General features: G+C 39.7%; 1 protein-coding gene across 2 annotated transcripts in view; it reads left to right on the top strand.

The window, feature by feature from the left end:
* The first annotated feature begins 932 nt into the window (after positions 1 to 932).
* The window catches only part of LOC132121569 (pro-neuregulin-3, membrane-bound isoform-like), a 161819-nt gene continuing 144335 nt past the window's right edge, over positions 933 to 18416 (top strand). The window contains exon 1 of one of the 2 annotated variants that reach the window (XM_059531093.1): positions 933 to 2863. In XM_059531093.1, coding sequence (XP_059387076.1) covers positions 2005 to 2863 — 859 coding nt within the window. In that variant the 5' untranslated portion in view covers positions 933 to 2004. The remainder of the gene's footprint in view (positions 2864 to 18416) is intronic. The other variant, XM_059531092.1, reaches the window with a different exon arrangement.

Raw genomic sequence — 18416 nt, 5'->3', positions numbered from 1 at the left:
TCAAGTTTAAATGTATAACACTTTTCATGATACAAATCATTGCAAAGCAGCTTCATAGAAAATTAAGTTTCTACAATATATTTAGTAGCTGCTTATCAGTGGTGACTATGTCAGTTAATGCACATGTGGCATGAGATGTATGGAAAAATCAATTAATGATGTAATCAAACAGACGATGAACACTAACAGCTGAAAATGAACCCTATTAACTTCTTTCTTTTAATTTTATTTCCTTTCCCTCTCTTTCCCTTTCTTCTCCCCTTTTCTTACCACTTATTCCTTCCTTCTCTTTTTCCTTCCCTCAGTCCTTCCTTCTCACTTTTTCTTTATATCCCTTCTATTGTTTCTTTCTTCCTTGTTTCCTTACTTGTTTCCTTGTTTCCTCCCCTCCTTCGCACCTTTACCTCCCTATTCTTTCCTCTTCCCTTCCATCCCTTCTTTCCATCCCTTGTTCATTCCTTCGTTTTATTCTTCTTTTCCCATTTATTTTCTTCACTTATTCCTTCCTTCACTTGTTCTTTTCCTTTCCTTCAAAACCCTCCCTGCTCCTCCTATTCCGGTCACAAACAAGCTCAAGTACAGTTATTTGGCAGTTCATATTTTTCAATCTGGACATATACATTCAACAAAGATGGAAGGGCCAGGAAGAGATAAGAAATTTATAACTAGCATCTTTCACACCCTCCACCCCTATCTGAGACACACACACTCCAGAAAACACATACAGACACACACTGCAGCCTCTAAGAAAAGCAGCTGCATCAGTTTTCAGAGCAGCACTCTCTCTTTCCCCCTCCCTTTTCTATCTCACTCTCTCCCGGTCTCATTCTCACCCACTCACTCTCCCTCTTCTGCTTTCTCTCCATTGCACATTCTATTGCTTGCTCTCTCTCTTGTTTCCGCTCTCTCTCTCCCTCTGCTTGCCTCTCTCACACTCTGTGTGCCTGTGTTTCTGCCAAGGTCTGAGTCTTTCAGTTTGGGAATGTAGCAAGCTCAGAGACAGGACTGTCTTTGAATTCTGGTGCAATGACGGATGCAGGACAGAGGCTCGGATGTACACTGACAGAATGGGAGAACTAAGGGCAGGGATTGGGAAAAGGATCTGATGGATTTAACCCTCACAGCCGTCTCTATCTGATCACAGTACACCCCCCCCCCCATACTGTTTTCTCCTTTGGGGTGGATTACCGGCTGCCCGTGTCCACTGATGCACCACTGTAGAGACTAGAGGGAAGATCCAAACTGCGTAGCCAGAGACGAAGTGCCGTGTCCGGGAAGAGAGAGAGAGATGCAGAGCTGTCCCTTGAGTGGAGCTGTGCTTTTGCCGCTACCTGAGCTTCTCCACACACACACACACACACATATATATGCACACACTCACACACATATACAGAGGCAGGGCTGCGCCAGCCGCGACGACCGATGCGTTAATGCAGCTGTGAGAGAAGATCTGCAGCAGGGAGCTGCCCTCGCTCATGGATTTATAAGGAAAATTTGACTCCAGGCAGAAAACAGACGGATCCACAAAACTTAATTTTTGTTCTATTTTTCATCTCTATATATGGCGTGTCTTGGAAATTACCTTCGGTTCTATGGAAGCTGAACTAAACAGAGGCTTGTTCCCAAAACCCTCTCTTCTCCCAAATCCAGTCCCCTTCGCTTCTTGATCGAGTGTTTGTGTATGCTTGTGTATGTGTGCGTGTATGTGACTATTGGTGTCTTTGATCTTTAGGGTTTGTTTATTCTATTTGTAAAGAATTACTATTTATGTGTTCATATCTATATGTATATATATACATATATATATATATATATATTTATATATATATTTATATATATTGGCTGATGTTTGCGGTGCTATTAATATGAGTAGTCAGTGTTGCATGTATCTCTAGCTGTGGAAGATTGTTAAATGAATATTAATGAGATGCCCAGTTTTGGCCCCCTCCCCTGCCCCCTCCGCTGCTTGCACTACTTCCTGGCTGGGCCCTGCACCCCAGAAGCATGAGTGAGAGAACGGCATTAGGGGCCACCATGGAGACCATGACCCTGGAGGAGCCCGGGGGTGAACAAGCCTCTCCCCGGGCCCCAGGGCCCCTCCGCTGTGGCCCCTGTGCGGTGTGGCCACGCCAGCAGACCTGGCTTTGCTTTGTGCCCCTGCTGATGGGCTTTGTGGGCTTAGGCCTCAGCCTGATGCTTCTTAAATGGATTGTGGTGGGCTCAGTGCAGGATTATGTCCCGACTGACCTGGTGGATGCCAATCGCATAGGACAGGACCCCATTTTCCTATCTAAACCCAGTGCCCTGCCCAAAGGTTCTGATGGTACTACGTCTACCACTCCCGCCTTGCCCTCAGCAACTCCGGGTTCAGCAACCAGAGCAGCTGAGGGCACAGGTACAGTGCAAAGGACTCGAATTGGGCAGTCCTCAAACCACACGGCCAGTAGCAGTAGCAGCAGTGGAGGAGGTGGTGGGGCCTTAGGGGGAGGTTTGGAAAACGGAGTTCCACACCTGCATAACAGAGTGGGAACACGACTGATCAACACCACCAATGCCACCCGAGCCACCAATTCTGCCCCACCGGGAGGAAAGGAGGTGACTCCGCGCAGCACAACTGTCCGAAAAACCAATGGCGAGGGTGGGAGCCAAAATGCATCTCCTTCTGCACGGGCTGGGCCACAGAGTATGACTACCACAAGCACAACAACCATTACGATTATGGGGAGCACAACCAACACCCAAGCGGCCCAACCAACCTCCACTCTCACGTCCCCCTCCAAGCCCGGTCAACGTTGGAACTATGGGCGCTCCACCAAGAGCCCTTCAACCAAGCCTACTCGCCCACACCATCGCTTCAGGACGCGTAAGTGTGATCGTCTAAACATTTTGTTTGTATACTTGCACGGATGTCGGTGTGTAGATATGTTAGAGTGTGTGTGAGCTTGTCCCACTGTGTGTGATGGCATGATTTTATGAAACACCTTTTTTTTTCATATAGCCACATTATTTGGTAAAGTCTTATTATTTTTCTAGCTTACAATAAAATCCCTTCCCAACTTCTTATGCATCAGGATAGATAGCTATTCCAGCTATCTTCTCTGCATTACAAAAGAGGCAGTCAAGCAGTCTAACAGTGTTGTGCTTGCTGCTGAGTTCATTAGTTCTGCATGTTAATGAGATAATGCACATACAGTAGTCGACAGTTTTTCATCTCTGTCTTTATCCCCTCTGTATCATGTGGACACAGTGCTGGACACAGTGCTGCCCACATGTTCTATTTATTTCATATCAGTTTTCAGGAATAATGACCCAGTGTTGCAGCTTCTGTTTTCCCCCAATAGCGTTAGCATGTTCTCCCATTTAAAGTAAGTCTATTGTCAGAGAGAGATTTTGCCTGATCTAAAGCAGATATACAAGGTGAGAGGAGTAGAGACAGATAGAAGGCAAAAGAAGAAGTGTAGTGCTGGAGAGGGTGCTGGCTGTTCTCGTCCTGTCAGTGGAGATCAGGTATTAGGGTGGAGATTTGATTTAGATAATAAGTAAAGATATGAGTACTGCAGTAGGTATGGTAGGTAGACTTGAGGCAGTGGATACACGCTAAGACACTCATACAGGGAGTGTGTGCACATACACACACACACACACACACTAGAGAGAACTCAAGAAGATATATATGAGATTGCTGCAAATGGGAAATAGTATTTACATTGTAATCTGTCCATACATGACTCCATGTATGTCCTTAAACATCTGTATGATAATGCCACCAGTTCCAGTGTCAGCATTAACAATTTGAAATTGTAGCTGTAAGGCCACAAGCTACTCATATTTTTTGTCAACCTAGCAGTTTGCTACATGAAGGCTACTTATAAAACTAATTATTCTTTTATGGATTTTACAGCTCAATTAGCCGTATTTGTCTGGAATGAAAATAGTGGGGGTTTTAAATGAGCAATGTCAATTAGGCTTGCTATACTACTATAAAATCTGTAAATTGTGAAAAAAATCATTTACATTTTTTCTATTTTAACATATGCAATTTCACCGTGATGGCAAAGCTTTATTTTCAGCAGACATCACCACAGACTTCAGTGTAACATTATCTTTCATAAATCATTCTAATGTGCTGATTTGATGATCAATAAACATTTCTTCTTATTACTGATATTGAAAATGTATCGATGTTGAAATATTTTTGTTGAAACAAGGATGTATTTCTTTTTTCTTCCCGGTCTAATTCACATGAATCACGAATGAATAATTTTACTAGAAATGCAGTGCTACATGTGAGAGACATTTCAGGAGATAACACATTTGTCTGCTCCTACATTTGCTCACACTCTATGTACACATTGGTAAAAGTAGCTTGTTAAAGGGTTAGTTCACCCAGATAGCAAAATTATGTAATTAATACCTTACCCTCATGTTGTTCCAAACCCGTAAGACCTCCGTTTATCTTTGGAACACAGTTTAAGATATTTTAGATTTAGTCCGAGAGCTCTCAGTCCCTCAATTGAAGCTGTGTGTACGGTATACTGTCCATGTCCAGAAAGGTAAGAAAAACATCATCAAAGTAGTCCATGTGACATCAGAGGGTCAGTTAGAATTTTTTGAAGCATCGAAAATACATTTTGGTCAAAAAAATAGCAAAAAAAAAAACGACGAATTTATTCAGCATTTTCTTCTCTTCCATGTCTGTTGTGTGAGAGAGTTCAAAACAAAGCAGTCTGGATATCCGGTTCGCGAACCAATCATTCAGTTCACCAAATCGAAATGAATCGTTTTAAACGGTTCGCATCTCTAATATGCATTAATCCACAAATGACTTAAGCTGTTAACTTTTTTTAATGTGGCTGACACTCCCTCTGAGTTCAAACAAACCAATATCCCGGAGTAATTCATGCACTCAAACAGTACACTGAATGAACTGCTGTGAAGAGAGAACTGAAGATGAACACGAACTGGATATCCAGACTGCTTTGTTTTGAACTCTCTCACACAACAGACAAGGAAAGAAAAGACAATGCTGAATAAAGTCGTAGTTTTTGCTATTTTTGGACCAAAATGTATTTTCGATGCTTCAAAAAACTGACCCTCTGATGTCACATGGACTACTTTGATGATGTTTTTCTTACCTCTCTGGACATGGACAGTATACCGTACACACAGCTTCAATTGAGGGACTGAGAGCTCTCGGACTAAATCTAAAATATCTTAAACTGTGTTCCAAAGATAAACGGAGGTCTTACGGGTTTGAAACAACATGAGGGTAAGTTATTAATTACATAATTTTGCTATCTGGGTGAACTAACCCTTTAATTTGAAAAGCCAATCTGCTTTCACACTACTGAGTAGGTGAGTTTGAGTTAGTTACTCTTCAACAATGCACAATTCACTCATGAATCCTGAAAAAAATTGCCATCCAAACAGTTTGTTTTAAGTGACTGAAAAAAAAATCTGTTTTATTTGGGAATGGGGAATTGGCATTAGACTGCATGTTAATTTGATGAACATCGCTAATCAAATCTAGAATGTTGTTTTTTTGTAAAGCAAGGTGTTAAAAGCAGGTCATCACTTTTGTGTTTCAGCACTAATTAGCTAGTGTGGAGTTTGAATGTCATCCAGTCCTGGGACTTTAAACAGCTTCTTACAATGAGAAGACAATTGCAGAAATAACTTAAATGGATTTCACATTACTGCTTCAGCTTTTTCGTCAATAATTGTATTTTAGAGATCAGAGAGAGGTTTATAGCATTTACAAATCTAAGCAGTTAACCATGAGATGTTTTCTCATAAGGAAAGCAAGTCAAGATCTGCTGCTTTACATTCCCATAGCTGCCCTTTATATATACTGAATGTATGTGTGTGTGTATGTATATATATATATATATATATATATATATATATATATATATATATATATATATATATATATATATATATATATATGTATATACTGTATATATTGTATGGAGAGAAGCAGATGTATAATTTAGTACAACACATTCTTTCTTTTACAATGCAGTGAATTTTCTCTTGAGCTGAAAGTGCCCTGGAGCGAATACTGATAAGGGAAGGGTGGGGGGAAAAGGAGGGCCCTGACCCTGGTGCCAGAGAAGGATGAGAAGGAACCATGCTTTTGGCCAGTGTGCTTGCACACCACATGGCTGTCTTTTCATTTATTAATAAGTTGACATTGTCTGTGTCAGAGTCATTGCTAAAACTCACAGGACCTGTAGTAAGGTTTCTAAGGGTGTGACTTTTAGCAGTCTTTATATACATAAAGCAGTGTGTATCTCAAGTGGATATTCCTGACCCAAAAATGCAAGTATTAAAATACCTGATGAAAAACAAGCAAACAAAATATATATTAGTTTGTGGTTGGTTACATTTTTCAATGTATTTGAAAGTCTCTTATGCCTACCAATGCTGAATTTATTTGATTAAAAATACAATAAAGCTGTAATTTTCCCAAAAGCAATATGAGGTTCTCCTATTTGTAATTGTGAAATATTAAAAACATTAAAATTACTACAGTCTTCATTGTCACACGATCCTGCAGAAATAATTCTAATATGCTAATTTAGTGCTTGAGAAACATTTATTATCCCAGTTGAACAGTGTTGTGCTGCTTAGTACAATATTTATTTATTTTATAAATATTAATATCATATTTAATTTAATATTTATCTTGACCAAAACCTTCGTGGGCACCCCACTCACAGGGTCCATAACAGTGTACCTGGTTTTCCACATGACAACAGTGAACAGAAAGCATAGTTGTATGGCACATTAATGCAGGGGTATGCTTTCTTATACAGTGAACAGTGCACAGATTTTGTTCTTGGAATAGATCTGCATCAAACAAGGGAGGTGTTGTTGTTGGGCCAAGCTGTTTTATGAATAGAAATGGCAAACAGAAAAAGAGTAGTGGACTGTAAGTTAGATTTTGAATGTGCAATATTGTGTTGGGTAATACATCACTGTATAATATAATACAAGCCTGTTCTGCCCCTGCTTGGACTTTCTCTCTGAGGATCGTCTGACGGGGAACATGATGAAATGCAATAGTAGCAACCAAATGTGAACGTATTCATCTTTACGACTGCAAAATTATCTCATGTTCTGGTGGGACTTATATGGTAATGTACCGGGAGAGACTATGTTTTATTTTCCATAGGATCCCAATTGAATAAGCGAGACGCTAACATCATTTTAAAATCGTCCCAATGAGAGCGCATCTCTCATTCATATGGGATGACATGTAGCCGCCCATTAGCTGCAGTGCTGTAACCTGAGCCGCTCATCTTATTCCCTGCCTTCTGACTCCATTTCTTTCACCCTGATGCACAGCGACCTCCGACTTTACATTTCCTACTTTAATATTATCCTTTATTCTGTCCTCAACCTCCTTCTTTTCCTTATTTAATTTTCCTCTCTCCCCCTGTCCTCATGCCTCAGTTTTCTGTATGTGTTTTTTACAGTTTGTCTCTATGTCCTATTTATGTTCGGGGATGATTCGGCTCAGGGGCCAAGCCTCATTACTTCCTGTGTAAGGAGGCAGTGGGCGGCTGCCGCTCTAAATGCAGCTGGCTATCTGCCTTTGGGGGGCGGGGACGCTTCTTCACTGACACATCATTGTGATTCCATGCACACCTTCCACGGCACAGTCGGAAGCCGGTGTGGTTGAGCGGATTTTGTCAGGTACAAAATGCAGTGGCATCAGGAGAGAGACACTGAGAACATGCCAGACTAAAGCCTGGGGAAAAACATAGCCAGAAAATCACACTCTGGCTGCTAAAAGAGAAGACTCGAGGAAGAGAAAAGCTCTGAATTGATGATTCATAATTTTGATGGCTAACATGTAGCATGCACTCAAGTAAGGGCATATGCCGCAACCCCTGTGGTTCCGGAGGGGAAGCTGTACCATAAACTCATACACAGGGATTAAAGACAGAAATCCATTTTGCGCCGTCTCATGGGAGGTCAGTGAGGCTTTCACCCGGGCCAAGAGGAATGTAGTTCCAGCAGCTGCTGCCACAGTGCTCTCCCCAGATACCAGCAACAGGGTAGCCACGTGATCCTTGACCACCAATCACAAACTTAGAGGCTTAGAGAGTGAGAGACGAACCTTGAGGAAGAACTTCTCACTCTACCTGGTGTTTTCCAGGCTGCTCCGAAATGAAGTTCCATACTTAATCGCTTTTATCTTGCAGATAAGCTGAGCTTTATCTGCAAAAAGTGACATGACATTTTCAGTGGATTTCCAGTTTGTCCTCAATGGTCTTTGTGTAACTGCGCTTTCAGACAGTCCTCTCCAAAATGGCCTTGTTTGGTAGTGACATTTTAGTTCTCCGTGAGCGCAGGGCTCTCTCCTCTGTCTGTAGAGAGGGCGAGATTAATGTGTCCCGATGTGTACTTGTGGTAAGTGGCAGTGAAGGCCATCTTAGGCTTCTTTAATGTCATTGTGTGATTTATGTAGACGAAATGTCCACTGGGAAGCCAAGAATATGAGGGGACAGTTGTCGCAGAGTAAGCTAAAATATTAATGTACAGAAAGAGAAACATGTAGAACGCATGTGGCAGAAAGTATAAATAATTGATGAAGCCTCTTTTTAAAAGTGGTGGGGATGTCCCATTCCGAGCACTGGGAAATGGGGTCATGTGCGTGTGCGTGTTTTTCATTGCAACATAGTCTTTCAACATAAGTGATATGATGGAGCATTTCATGGACAAACACACAATACCATAACTTGCCAGTACCCATTTACTGTGATTTTGCAGTTTTTCCTGCCATACTGAGGCAACCAGGACTTCTCTTAACCTTTTGTAATCCACAGAAAAATAGGAATTACAAAATGATGTAGTGCAGAGAAAAAAACTGTATCTTGTGGATGTAAAAGTGAATTGAATTTTTGGAAAAGACTTCCTAGGATTGTCAAGTCTGGTTTGTGCTATTTTGTTTTTTTTAGCTTTTTATTAATACTGGGGTACAGGCCCCCTATCAAAAAAGTGTCCACATATATTTATAAGTTGTGATTGCTTGCAGTAATGAGTTGTTCAGAAGCTGCATGCTCAATAAAAAGCTGCTTCAACACTGACAAACGATAGACATCGTAGACATTGTAAATATTCCTCTCATCCAGTGCTCTTTTTTGTTACCTGTCTTATAAAGAAGCCCGTTACTGTTTTGGTGTGTGGCGCCAGGATTTTTATTTTAGGTGGGCCTCCAGAAAACTGGATGGGCCAGTTAAAATAAGCCCCCCCACCAAAAAAAAAAAAGGGTTTCCCTTCATCTCCGTTCCACCATTCATTTAATTGGATCACTTGCTGGTGATGATGCAGAGTCCACCCGTGGGGTAGAAGCCGCTGATTGGCTGAGAAGATTTCACTCAAAGCTTTCCTCGGCTGCTTATTGGATGAACAGCTAGAATGAAAATCACTCACTATTCATAGGCCTGGGCCAAAATGGGTGGGCCCGGACCTAAAATGGGTGGAGCAGCTGCAAACGTTTCAGTGCCTGAGTGAACTCTTTGAATGAATCATATGCAGTCTCCATCAAACAAGGACTTATCAGCGATATTTTACTGGGCTATAGATGCATTTCACTAAAAACTTCCTTGTTCCAAACCTGTATGGTTTGCTCTTTTTTTTCGACTAAAGGAGTTTTTTAAATGAAGTCCTGGTTGCTTTAAAGCTTCAAATAAGCACCATTAAAGTATTCCATGTGACTTTTAGCACTTTATTCTAAGCCTTCTAAAGCCTTACAGTTTTTTGTAAGAAAAGGACCATGTGTTGATCTCTCATTCTTTGGTCTCTTATTGCCTTTCCCACCACCTACCCATTTGTTCATGGGCTAAAACTTACATCTTGTCCTATAATAAGATATGACATGATATTACTGCATACTGCTGTGGCAGAGTAAAGGGGATTACAGTTTAGCTATAGCATATCCTCTGTATTGAATTACACAAGTTATCAGCTCGCCTCCGAAAGGATAGATAATCATAGATGGAACTGACATTTGGGCTTTCTGCACCTGGTACATTGGAATGTTCATAAGAGGCTAAAGTACTTAGAGAAGAATGGTACTATATGTATTTGTGGATGGAGACTCCATTTTGACACTCTTCTCTAGCAAGAGGTGGTGCACTGGCCTGTGGGGAGAGCAGGTGCTGTCAAACGGCTTGAGATGCTTTTCAGACTCGCTCTGGTACGCTGCATCATCCACTTGGGCTGGAGAAACGGCTTGAAAAATTAGAAATTATATACATTTAATGATGATTTTTATCATTATTTGTAAAAAAGAATATTTTTTATGAGCCTGGTAATACAACAACAACCTCCTTGACAGCAACCAATCTTGGCTTCAGAAGTGGACATTCAACTGAGACGGCCTTGCTCTCAGTTGTTGAAGCTCTAAGACTGGCAAGAGCAGAATCCAAATCTTCAGTACTTATCCTGCTTGATCTGTCCGCTGCTTTTGACACGGTTAACCACCAGATCCTCCTATCAACCCTACTGGCAAAAGGCATCTCAGGAACCACATTTCAATGGTTTGAGTCTTACCTATCAAATAGGTCCTTCAAAGTATCTTGGAGAGGTGAGGTGTCCAAGTCACAACCTGTAACTACTGGAGTGCCTCAGGGCTCAGTTCTTGGACCTTCTCTTCTCTGTCTACATGGCATCATTAGGTTCTGTCATTCAGAAACATGGCTTTTCATACCACTGCTATGCTGATGACACTCAACTCTACCTCTCATTCCATCCTGATGATCCCACGGTAGCTATTCGCATCTCAGCTTATCTAACAGACATTTCTTCCTGGATGATGGACCATCACCTTCAACTCAACCTTGCCAAGACAGAACTGCTTATGATTCCAGCAAACCCATCGTTTCATCACAATTTCACCATCAAGTTAGGCACATCAACCATAACTCCTTCAAAAACAGCTAGAAGCCTTGGAGTTATGATTGATGATCAGCTGACTTTCTCAGACCACATTGCTAAAACTGTCTGATCCTGCAGATTTGCTTTATTCAACATCAAGAAGATCAAGCCCTTTCTTTCGGAACATGCTGCACAACTCCTTGTTCAAGCTCTTGTTCTGTCCAGGCTGGACTATTGCAATGCTCCCTTGGCAAGTCTTCCAGCCAGTTATATCAAACCTTTACAATTAATCCAGAACGCGGCAGCAAGATTAATTTTTAATGAGCCAAAAAGAATACACGTCACACCTCTGTTTATCAATTTGCACTGGCTTCCAATAGCTGCTCACATAAAATTCAAGGCATTGATGTTTGCCTACAAAACTACCACTGGCTCTGCACCCATTTACCTAAATTTGTTACTTCAGACTTATGTGCCCTCTAGAAGCTTGCGTTCTGCAAGTGAACGTTGCTTGATTGTGTCATCCCAAAGAAGCACAAAGTCACTTTTACAGACTTTTAAATTAAATGTTCCCTCCTGGTGGAATGACCTCCCCAACTCAATCCGAGCAGCTGAGTCCTTAGCCATCTTCAAGAATCAGCTGAAAACACATCTCTTCCATCTTTATTTGACCCTCTAACTTTAACACTCACTATTCTAATTCTATTCTTAAAAATATCTAACTACCTTTCTAATCTTTTTGTATTCTATTTTCTTTTCATTTATTATGCAATTGTATGTGTGTGTGTGTGTATGTGTAAGATCTCTAACACTAGCTTGCTCTATTCTTTTTTTATTCTATCTTTTTCTTTTTATTTATTATATTATTTAAAATCCCATGCTACGTGTACTGTGTTAACCTAACTGAGACTTGTTATAACACTTATATATCATTGCTCTTTTTGTTGTTTTTGATTGCTTCCACTGTCCTCATCTGTAAGTCGCTTTGGATAAAAGTCGCTAAATGAATAAATGTAAATGTAAATGTAATACTGAGCATTACATTACAATTGGGCCTAATTTGTGAGGAATTATGCATATAAATGCTTTTAAAAGCAACCAACAGACTGTGAGTACTAAAAACATTTTCCCTTCTTAAAAGATGTAGATGAAATAACAAAATGGATTCTGAATGCATGAAAAATTGTGACTGTAAACACAGTAATCAGAAAATGATTATTATTGCAACTAGTACGTATTGTTTGGATAATGAGCTGCAATTGCATACGTTTGTGTTTAAGAAAATGTAGAGGAAGAGATTAAAAGTAGCTTTTGTTTTGTATCTAATGTATTTGTACACAGAAAAAAAATCATTCACATTCACACAAACACTTAACACCATCATGTTAAAACACATTATACTGAAATAATGCAATAAACATTAATTTAACAACTTTAGATGCAAGATAAAAACATAATGTACACAATTAACTGATAAGAAAAAACTAATAAAAAAACGGTTATTTAAAAAAAAAAAACATAAAATATGAAATGTCATTTAGGGAATTCTGGGAGTGATTATGCAATAACTTTTTATTTTTCACTACCAAAAAATTTAATTTTAACAGTATTTTACTGTAAAATGACATTAAATATAATTACAGTTATTCACATGGAAACTTACTGTTAACCGATTAACAGCCTTTTGCTGTTAAAATCACAATTGTTTTTTTACAGTGTAGGATTAGTATTCTGTGTGTGTATATATACAGTATGTCTGTGTATGAGTGTGTGTGGGCGATGAAAGTCAGCAGAGCTGTCCAGAGCAGTAGTGTTGTGCTCACTGGTGTAATCCTGGCATGGTAAAAGCTTCGAAGGGATAATGCAAACGACTCCAAGCTCAATGTTGTGCTCACCTCCAAACTCTGGCTCTCCTCTAATCTCCCATCTTCCATGTTTATCTCCCTTCCTCATTCCCTTCTGTTTGCCAGTAACGATCCATGACCCCGGCACGCTGCGTTCCATCCCAAAACAAAGTTTGCACATCTCCTGAATAATGAGCTGAAGAAATATGAGTCTGGGGGACTCATCAACTCAAACTACACGTAGAGCTTCTCAACTTGTCAGGCAACAGTGTGAATTATAAAATAGGATGCTCTGCTGAGGATCTACTCTCCACAACATCCCTCACTTTCCATTTGAAGTGAAATATGAAATCATTGATAGTTGAGTTACACACCAACAATACCAAGTATTTCTTAAAGCACCTGTCACAGACAGACAGAGAGGAACTCCAGTGCAGGGAAAGTGTTTGATCTGCTCAACATGCAACAAAGCACATAAAAATAGCTGTATGAAAAAAAATACACCGGGAAGATGCACTTTGACGTTGGTGTGCTCTGGAGTGATGCCTTACTTGCATTCATTTGCCAAGACTGACATGTAGTTCGTTCCTTTTACCTGAATATACTTGTTCAAATCACAATCAGGTAAAAAATCAGGTGTTGCATACAATTTGTTCCTCCAGGTATGGAAAATATTTCCGGATATATTCTACTGTTTTACTTTTTAAATCAGTCATTTATTTATTAATGTTTTTTAGCATGTTCCACGTTTACCTGCATATTTCAAATTCTCTTTGATTTAGAAAAAATAATTTATAGAGAATAAGTGCCATGATTTTGGGGTTCTTCTGGTAGCCATCATTAATTTGGCATGCTTACTAATCTTTACTGGGTAGTGCACTGCAGAAATATCTGCAATTGCATTCAGCTTCTCCCGTGGTGCTGGCCCAGATGCCATTACTTAAGGATTTTAGATTTATTGAGCTGCCATCAGGTTCTTGCAAGTGCGGTATTTGAAAATGTGTGTATTTTAATGGGTACTGTACATAGGGTTGGGTGATATGGTACAAATCACAATATGTTTTCTGTATCTTATGATATTGATATTTATCACAAAATTAAATTACCGTTAATTAGGAAAGTAATGCTTTCCACGTTCCATGATCTTAATATGATGCAATTTATCACCCAGTTCTATGGGTATGTAGCTTGTCCAAGTCTCTATCAGGTTTATCTGTATTGTTACCTGCAAGAAGCACTCACATGCTTGGGTTCACACAAACTCAAATTTTCCAGAAAAGTAGCCAGCTAGTAGAATATTCACAGGTCAGTGTTTACCTTATGAAAATGACTCACCATACGGCTTGCAGCATCAGTGGTCTTAGCTGTTTTTGGCAAGTCCAACGTTGTTTATGGAGAGCGTGTGAGGGGAGAAAATGTCCACGCAGCCTAGATGACGCGGGAAAGCATGCATCATCTCCGTTGCCAGATTCATGCTGTTTGTATTGTCGTGCACAAACAGTCATGTCTCAGTCATGTCATTCCTGTCAGCCACTTCGTGACATAAGTTTCAGCTTGCAGAATTTTTTGACTTGTCAGTGAACACTCTGTGAACATACAGCATGTCAGCTGCCATTGTGATTTACTTACAGTATAATATATTTATGAATGCAAAGTTTATGTCATTTTTATGTTGTATTTTTTAACTATTCCCAAAAAAAGTTTTATTATATAAAATGTTTCAGGATGAAATCACATATATGTGTGTGTGTGTGTGTGTGTAAAAAGTATGTGATTCAGGAAAACTACATTTGATATATAAGCTAATGTCCTGCAGCCCTACCAGGATGCAGTGTGTGATTTGAGGAAGATTGTTCCTGCTGTTGCCAATTATTGTACAAATACAACTGAAATCATGTAATCCAAAATTAGTCGACACAGTCACATAATGTAGACTCTGGCTGAACTAAATGAGTCTATGTAACCTTAACGCCTACACACATACCTGGAGTTCATGTAGCACTTAGGCTGTAGAGTTCAGGGACTCCCCTTTTCACCTTTTCAAACATGCAAATCTCTGCAAATATTTTGTGGTCCGCTTTCCAGCTCTCTTTATGTGGCTTGGCTGTAGGCGTGCTGTGCATATAGGACCTTCAACATTAAATATGAGAACTTTGATCCCAGCTTGGCATACTGCTCTGCAGGATTATGATAAGATGTGCTCAAGCATGCCATCTCAATAAAATTAAGGCTAGTGGCCTTTCCCACACCTGTCTTATCTCTCTCTCTCTGTGTGTGTTTATGGGTGTGTGTGTTTTTCCCCTCTGGAACTCATTCAGCCATCTGGATGAAAGGACTGTTAATGTATCCTTTGTGAGTGGCTTCCCTTCCTCCTTTATGATGGCAAACATTACATTATGGATGTGGTTTGCCATCCATCTGTTTGTCCAGCCAGGCCAGTGAGATTCAGATTAAATAATAAAGATTAAGAAAATATATGGATTGGAGATTTGAGAGTCATGGTAAATGGATGGATTTCCCTTTCTGCCCAACAGCCTCTCTTTTTTGTAAAAAAAAAAAAAAAAACTTTTTTCAAAAAAATTGTTTTTTTCCTCTTCTAGAGCAGTGTGCATCTTTTCAAGGTGCACCGTGACAGCTATAGATGTGTGTGTGTGTGTGTGTGTGTGTGTTAGATGTTTATTTTAGCATGGCAGCGTGTGCTGAAGACTTTATGTATTTAATGTTATTGTACACAGCTAATGTCTCAGTTTTTTTCTATTTGAGAGTCCTCATCATCTCTTCAAGGTGTACTCTGACAGCTATAAATGTATGTGAGATCCTGTTTTCAGCATGCAATCTGCAGAGAGCAATCTGTGTGACATGGGTTGTGACGATGGATGAATTATTTATTTATTTTTGTTCTGACAGGGAGCTCAGTTTTTGCTAAGAGTGGCGAAACAGCCTATAGGCAGTGTGTTTATAATAGAACAGAAGAGAGATAAAGGCTCTGATGTCTGCCTCTCAGTGCTTAATGTCAAAGGCCAGGCAGAGACACTTCCTGTGGTAGATTGCTTGAAGATTGGTTAGATTGCTAATACTTTTTGAGTATGACCATTCGTGAGAGGAAAAAAAAGAGTGTGTGTTTTACATGTTTGGGAGCAGCTAAATATATTAACAGACTGTTTGGTTCAGGCAAGCTCAGTCTTGCTTCAGGTCAAACCCAGGACGAACCCATCACAAGCTTGGTGTGCATAAAAAAAGAAAATTAGCACTTTGGTTATTTTATAATCCACAACAGCTGTGTGGTTTGTGTACTATTCAATAAATACTGTGTGTGTTTTCTAGATTATGTCATTTGCATTTGTGTGTGTGTATGTGGGCAACGCCTGTTTGTCCAGATGTGGCCAGCTGCGGATCTGGTGTCCTAGATAACCATGTGCTCGACTCCTCCAGGGGTATATCAGTGAGCTCTGCTTTTGGCCATGGCTTTGGGCTCCCAGTGTCACCTCTCATTACAGATGCAGAGATATACTCACCATAAGCACAGGAGAGAAGCATGTTCTCTGTTTATTATTCAGACAAATATTACAGACAATCTGGTAATGGTGAAATATTGCCTGATTTGCATGGCCCATCCCTCACGAAACTAAAATAAATGGGAATATACTGAAAAATATAATGCAATATATAGTAAATAATGCATTTCCATATATAGCATGATAAACTATTAATAATATTTTTCAATATACTGCAATATATGCATGGACCATATGTTGATACATATAAAAAATATATTACAACAAAAACTGCACTACATTTTTACATGTAATAGCTTTATTTGAAACACTCAGTTAATATATATTTGATGAGATGACATAAAGCTGAACACATATTCATAATAGTGGGTGTAAATGTAAAACAAACAACAACAACAACAACAACAAAAAAAACATGACATTATTATATATAAGTAAGTTTATTGTCACATTTTTTAATATATGTGTATAACGAAAGTGGCAATTCCTTGCTGGTAGCCCCTGAAGGTACTGTAGATGCTGTAACTATACCTAGCAATGCAATGTATATCGGTGATATATATTATACAATATTCTGTTTATTTAGGCCCATAGTAGATACATATCAGCTGATATTGTATACTTTTACATTTCTGCTCTAAAAAAATAAATAAAAAAATAAAATAAGAAAGAAAAATAACTAATTTTTAACACTTATAAATGTAATCTTCATTACATCTCAAAATCTATGTCAATTTTAAAGACAAAATAAATTTTCCTGTTCTTGTTTATCAGTCACAGCATAAAACTAACTGACTCTTTTTCATATCTGCTGGGCAATTTTAATATTTTTGCAGGGCCTTTAAAAGTGTGTAATGCACTTATATTTTTACGTACGCTTTCCCTTCACAGCTAAGCTTGTGATCAGCCAACCAGCATTGTCATTTATATCACTTTGCTGAGGCTCTAGACATTATTGCTTACATACTTAAAAATGAGTGTTATTCATGAGTAAAAAGTAACATTTTCAAATTGTACATACTTACTTACAGGAGTGCTTGTCGTTGAGATTTGCTTGAAATGCTACCTATACTGAAGCTTTCTATAGATATGGTAGAGGCAGTTGAGATTCTCCCTTTTTGTCCTCTGTCGAGACTGCACAGGACAAACATTGCTCTAAGGGCCTGAAGGGAAGGCAGATTAATGCAATGGGCTTGAATATTTTATATCGAATGTATTAAAGCCTCATACCGCCTCACTCTTTTTCCATCAGTCTGTAGTCACTGCAGGATCCTGCAGGGTGACTTTGACTCGAACAGAGGTAGGGATGCCCCATTCCAGGACTCACACTCTTGTTTGTCACATTTTCTTACCACCTTATTTGATCACCGCCCTACACCTTCTGTTTGATTTTATGTTTTTTTTTTCAGAAATTTATGATATGAAATATCAGTGCTGCCTGGCAGTGTGATGTTCTTCGTCATCTCATGGTCAGGTTTGTGGGCTGTCAGTGTATGTATGCTTGAAGGAATATCCATCTGTGTTTGTTTCAATGTTATTTCTGGCTGTTCACTCATTTCACCAACAGCAGAGGCTTAAATCTTTAGCTACACAATAAACATGTGTTGAATTCATGCTATATGATGTGTTTGCGCCATGTCTGCAGTTTGTAAATCTAGTTTAAGAGGATTAGGCCTGACAGTGTCTGCCTCTGTGAGGTCTGCATGGCAGCGGATGACGCCTGAATGATGCATGTCGGAAATGTGATGACATTGTGATACTGCACCACTCGCTATCAGCCCCTGCTGGTCTGGAGGAAGATTTTGGCCACTTCTGATTTACACTGGATCCTCTCATAGACAATGAATGAATCAAAGGGCCCGGATCACAAAACGCACTCTCCCACTCATGTGTAATAAGAGTACTTTAGAGACTGTTGTGCCTGATGCACCAATTTGACCAGTACTTTGCTTTAGACATAAAGGAATGTCAGAGTCCACATTCCTCATAGTGCCGAGATCAAAGTGATATATTCTCTCTAACGCAGTGAATTAAATCTCAGCACACTGTGCGAAGCACACCTTGCCAGCGGTAAGGGTGTATTTAAGTCTGGCCACACACTCTCATTCGATCACTGGCTGTGGTGGCAGCTGCTATGCCTTGGTTGTGTTTTTCTCCTCACCTG

The sequence above is a fragment of the Carassius carassius genome, chromosome 39, assembly GCF_963082965.1.
Source record: "Carassius carassius chromosome 39, fCarCar2.1, whole genome shotgun sequence".
Lineage (NCBI taxonomy): Eukaryota > Metazoa > Chordata > Actinopteri > Cypriniformes > Cyprinidae > Carassius > Carassius carassius.
This window is presented reverse-complemented; position numbering and strand designations above follow the sequence as displayed.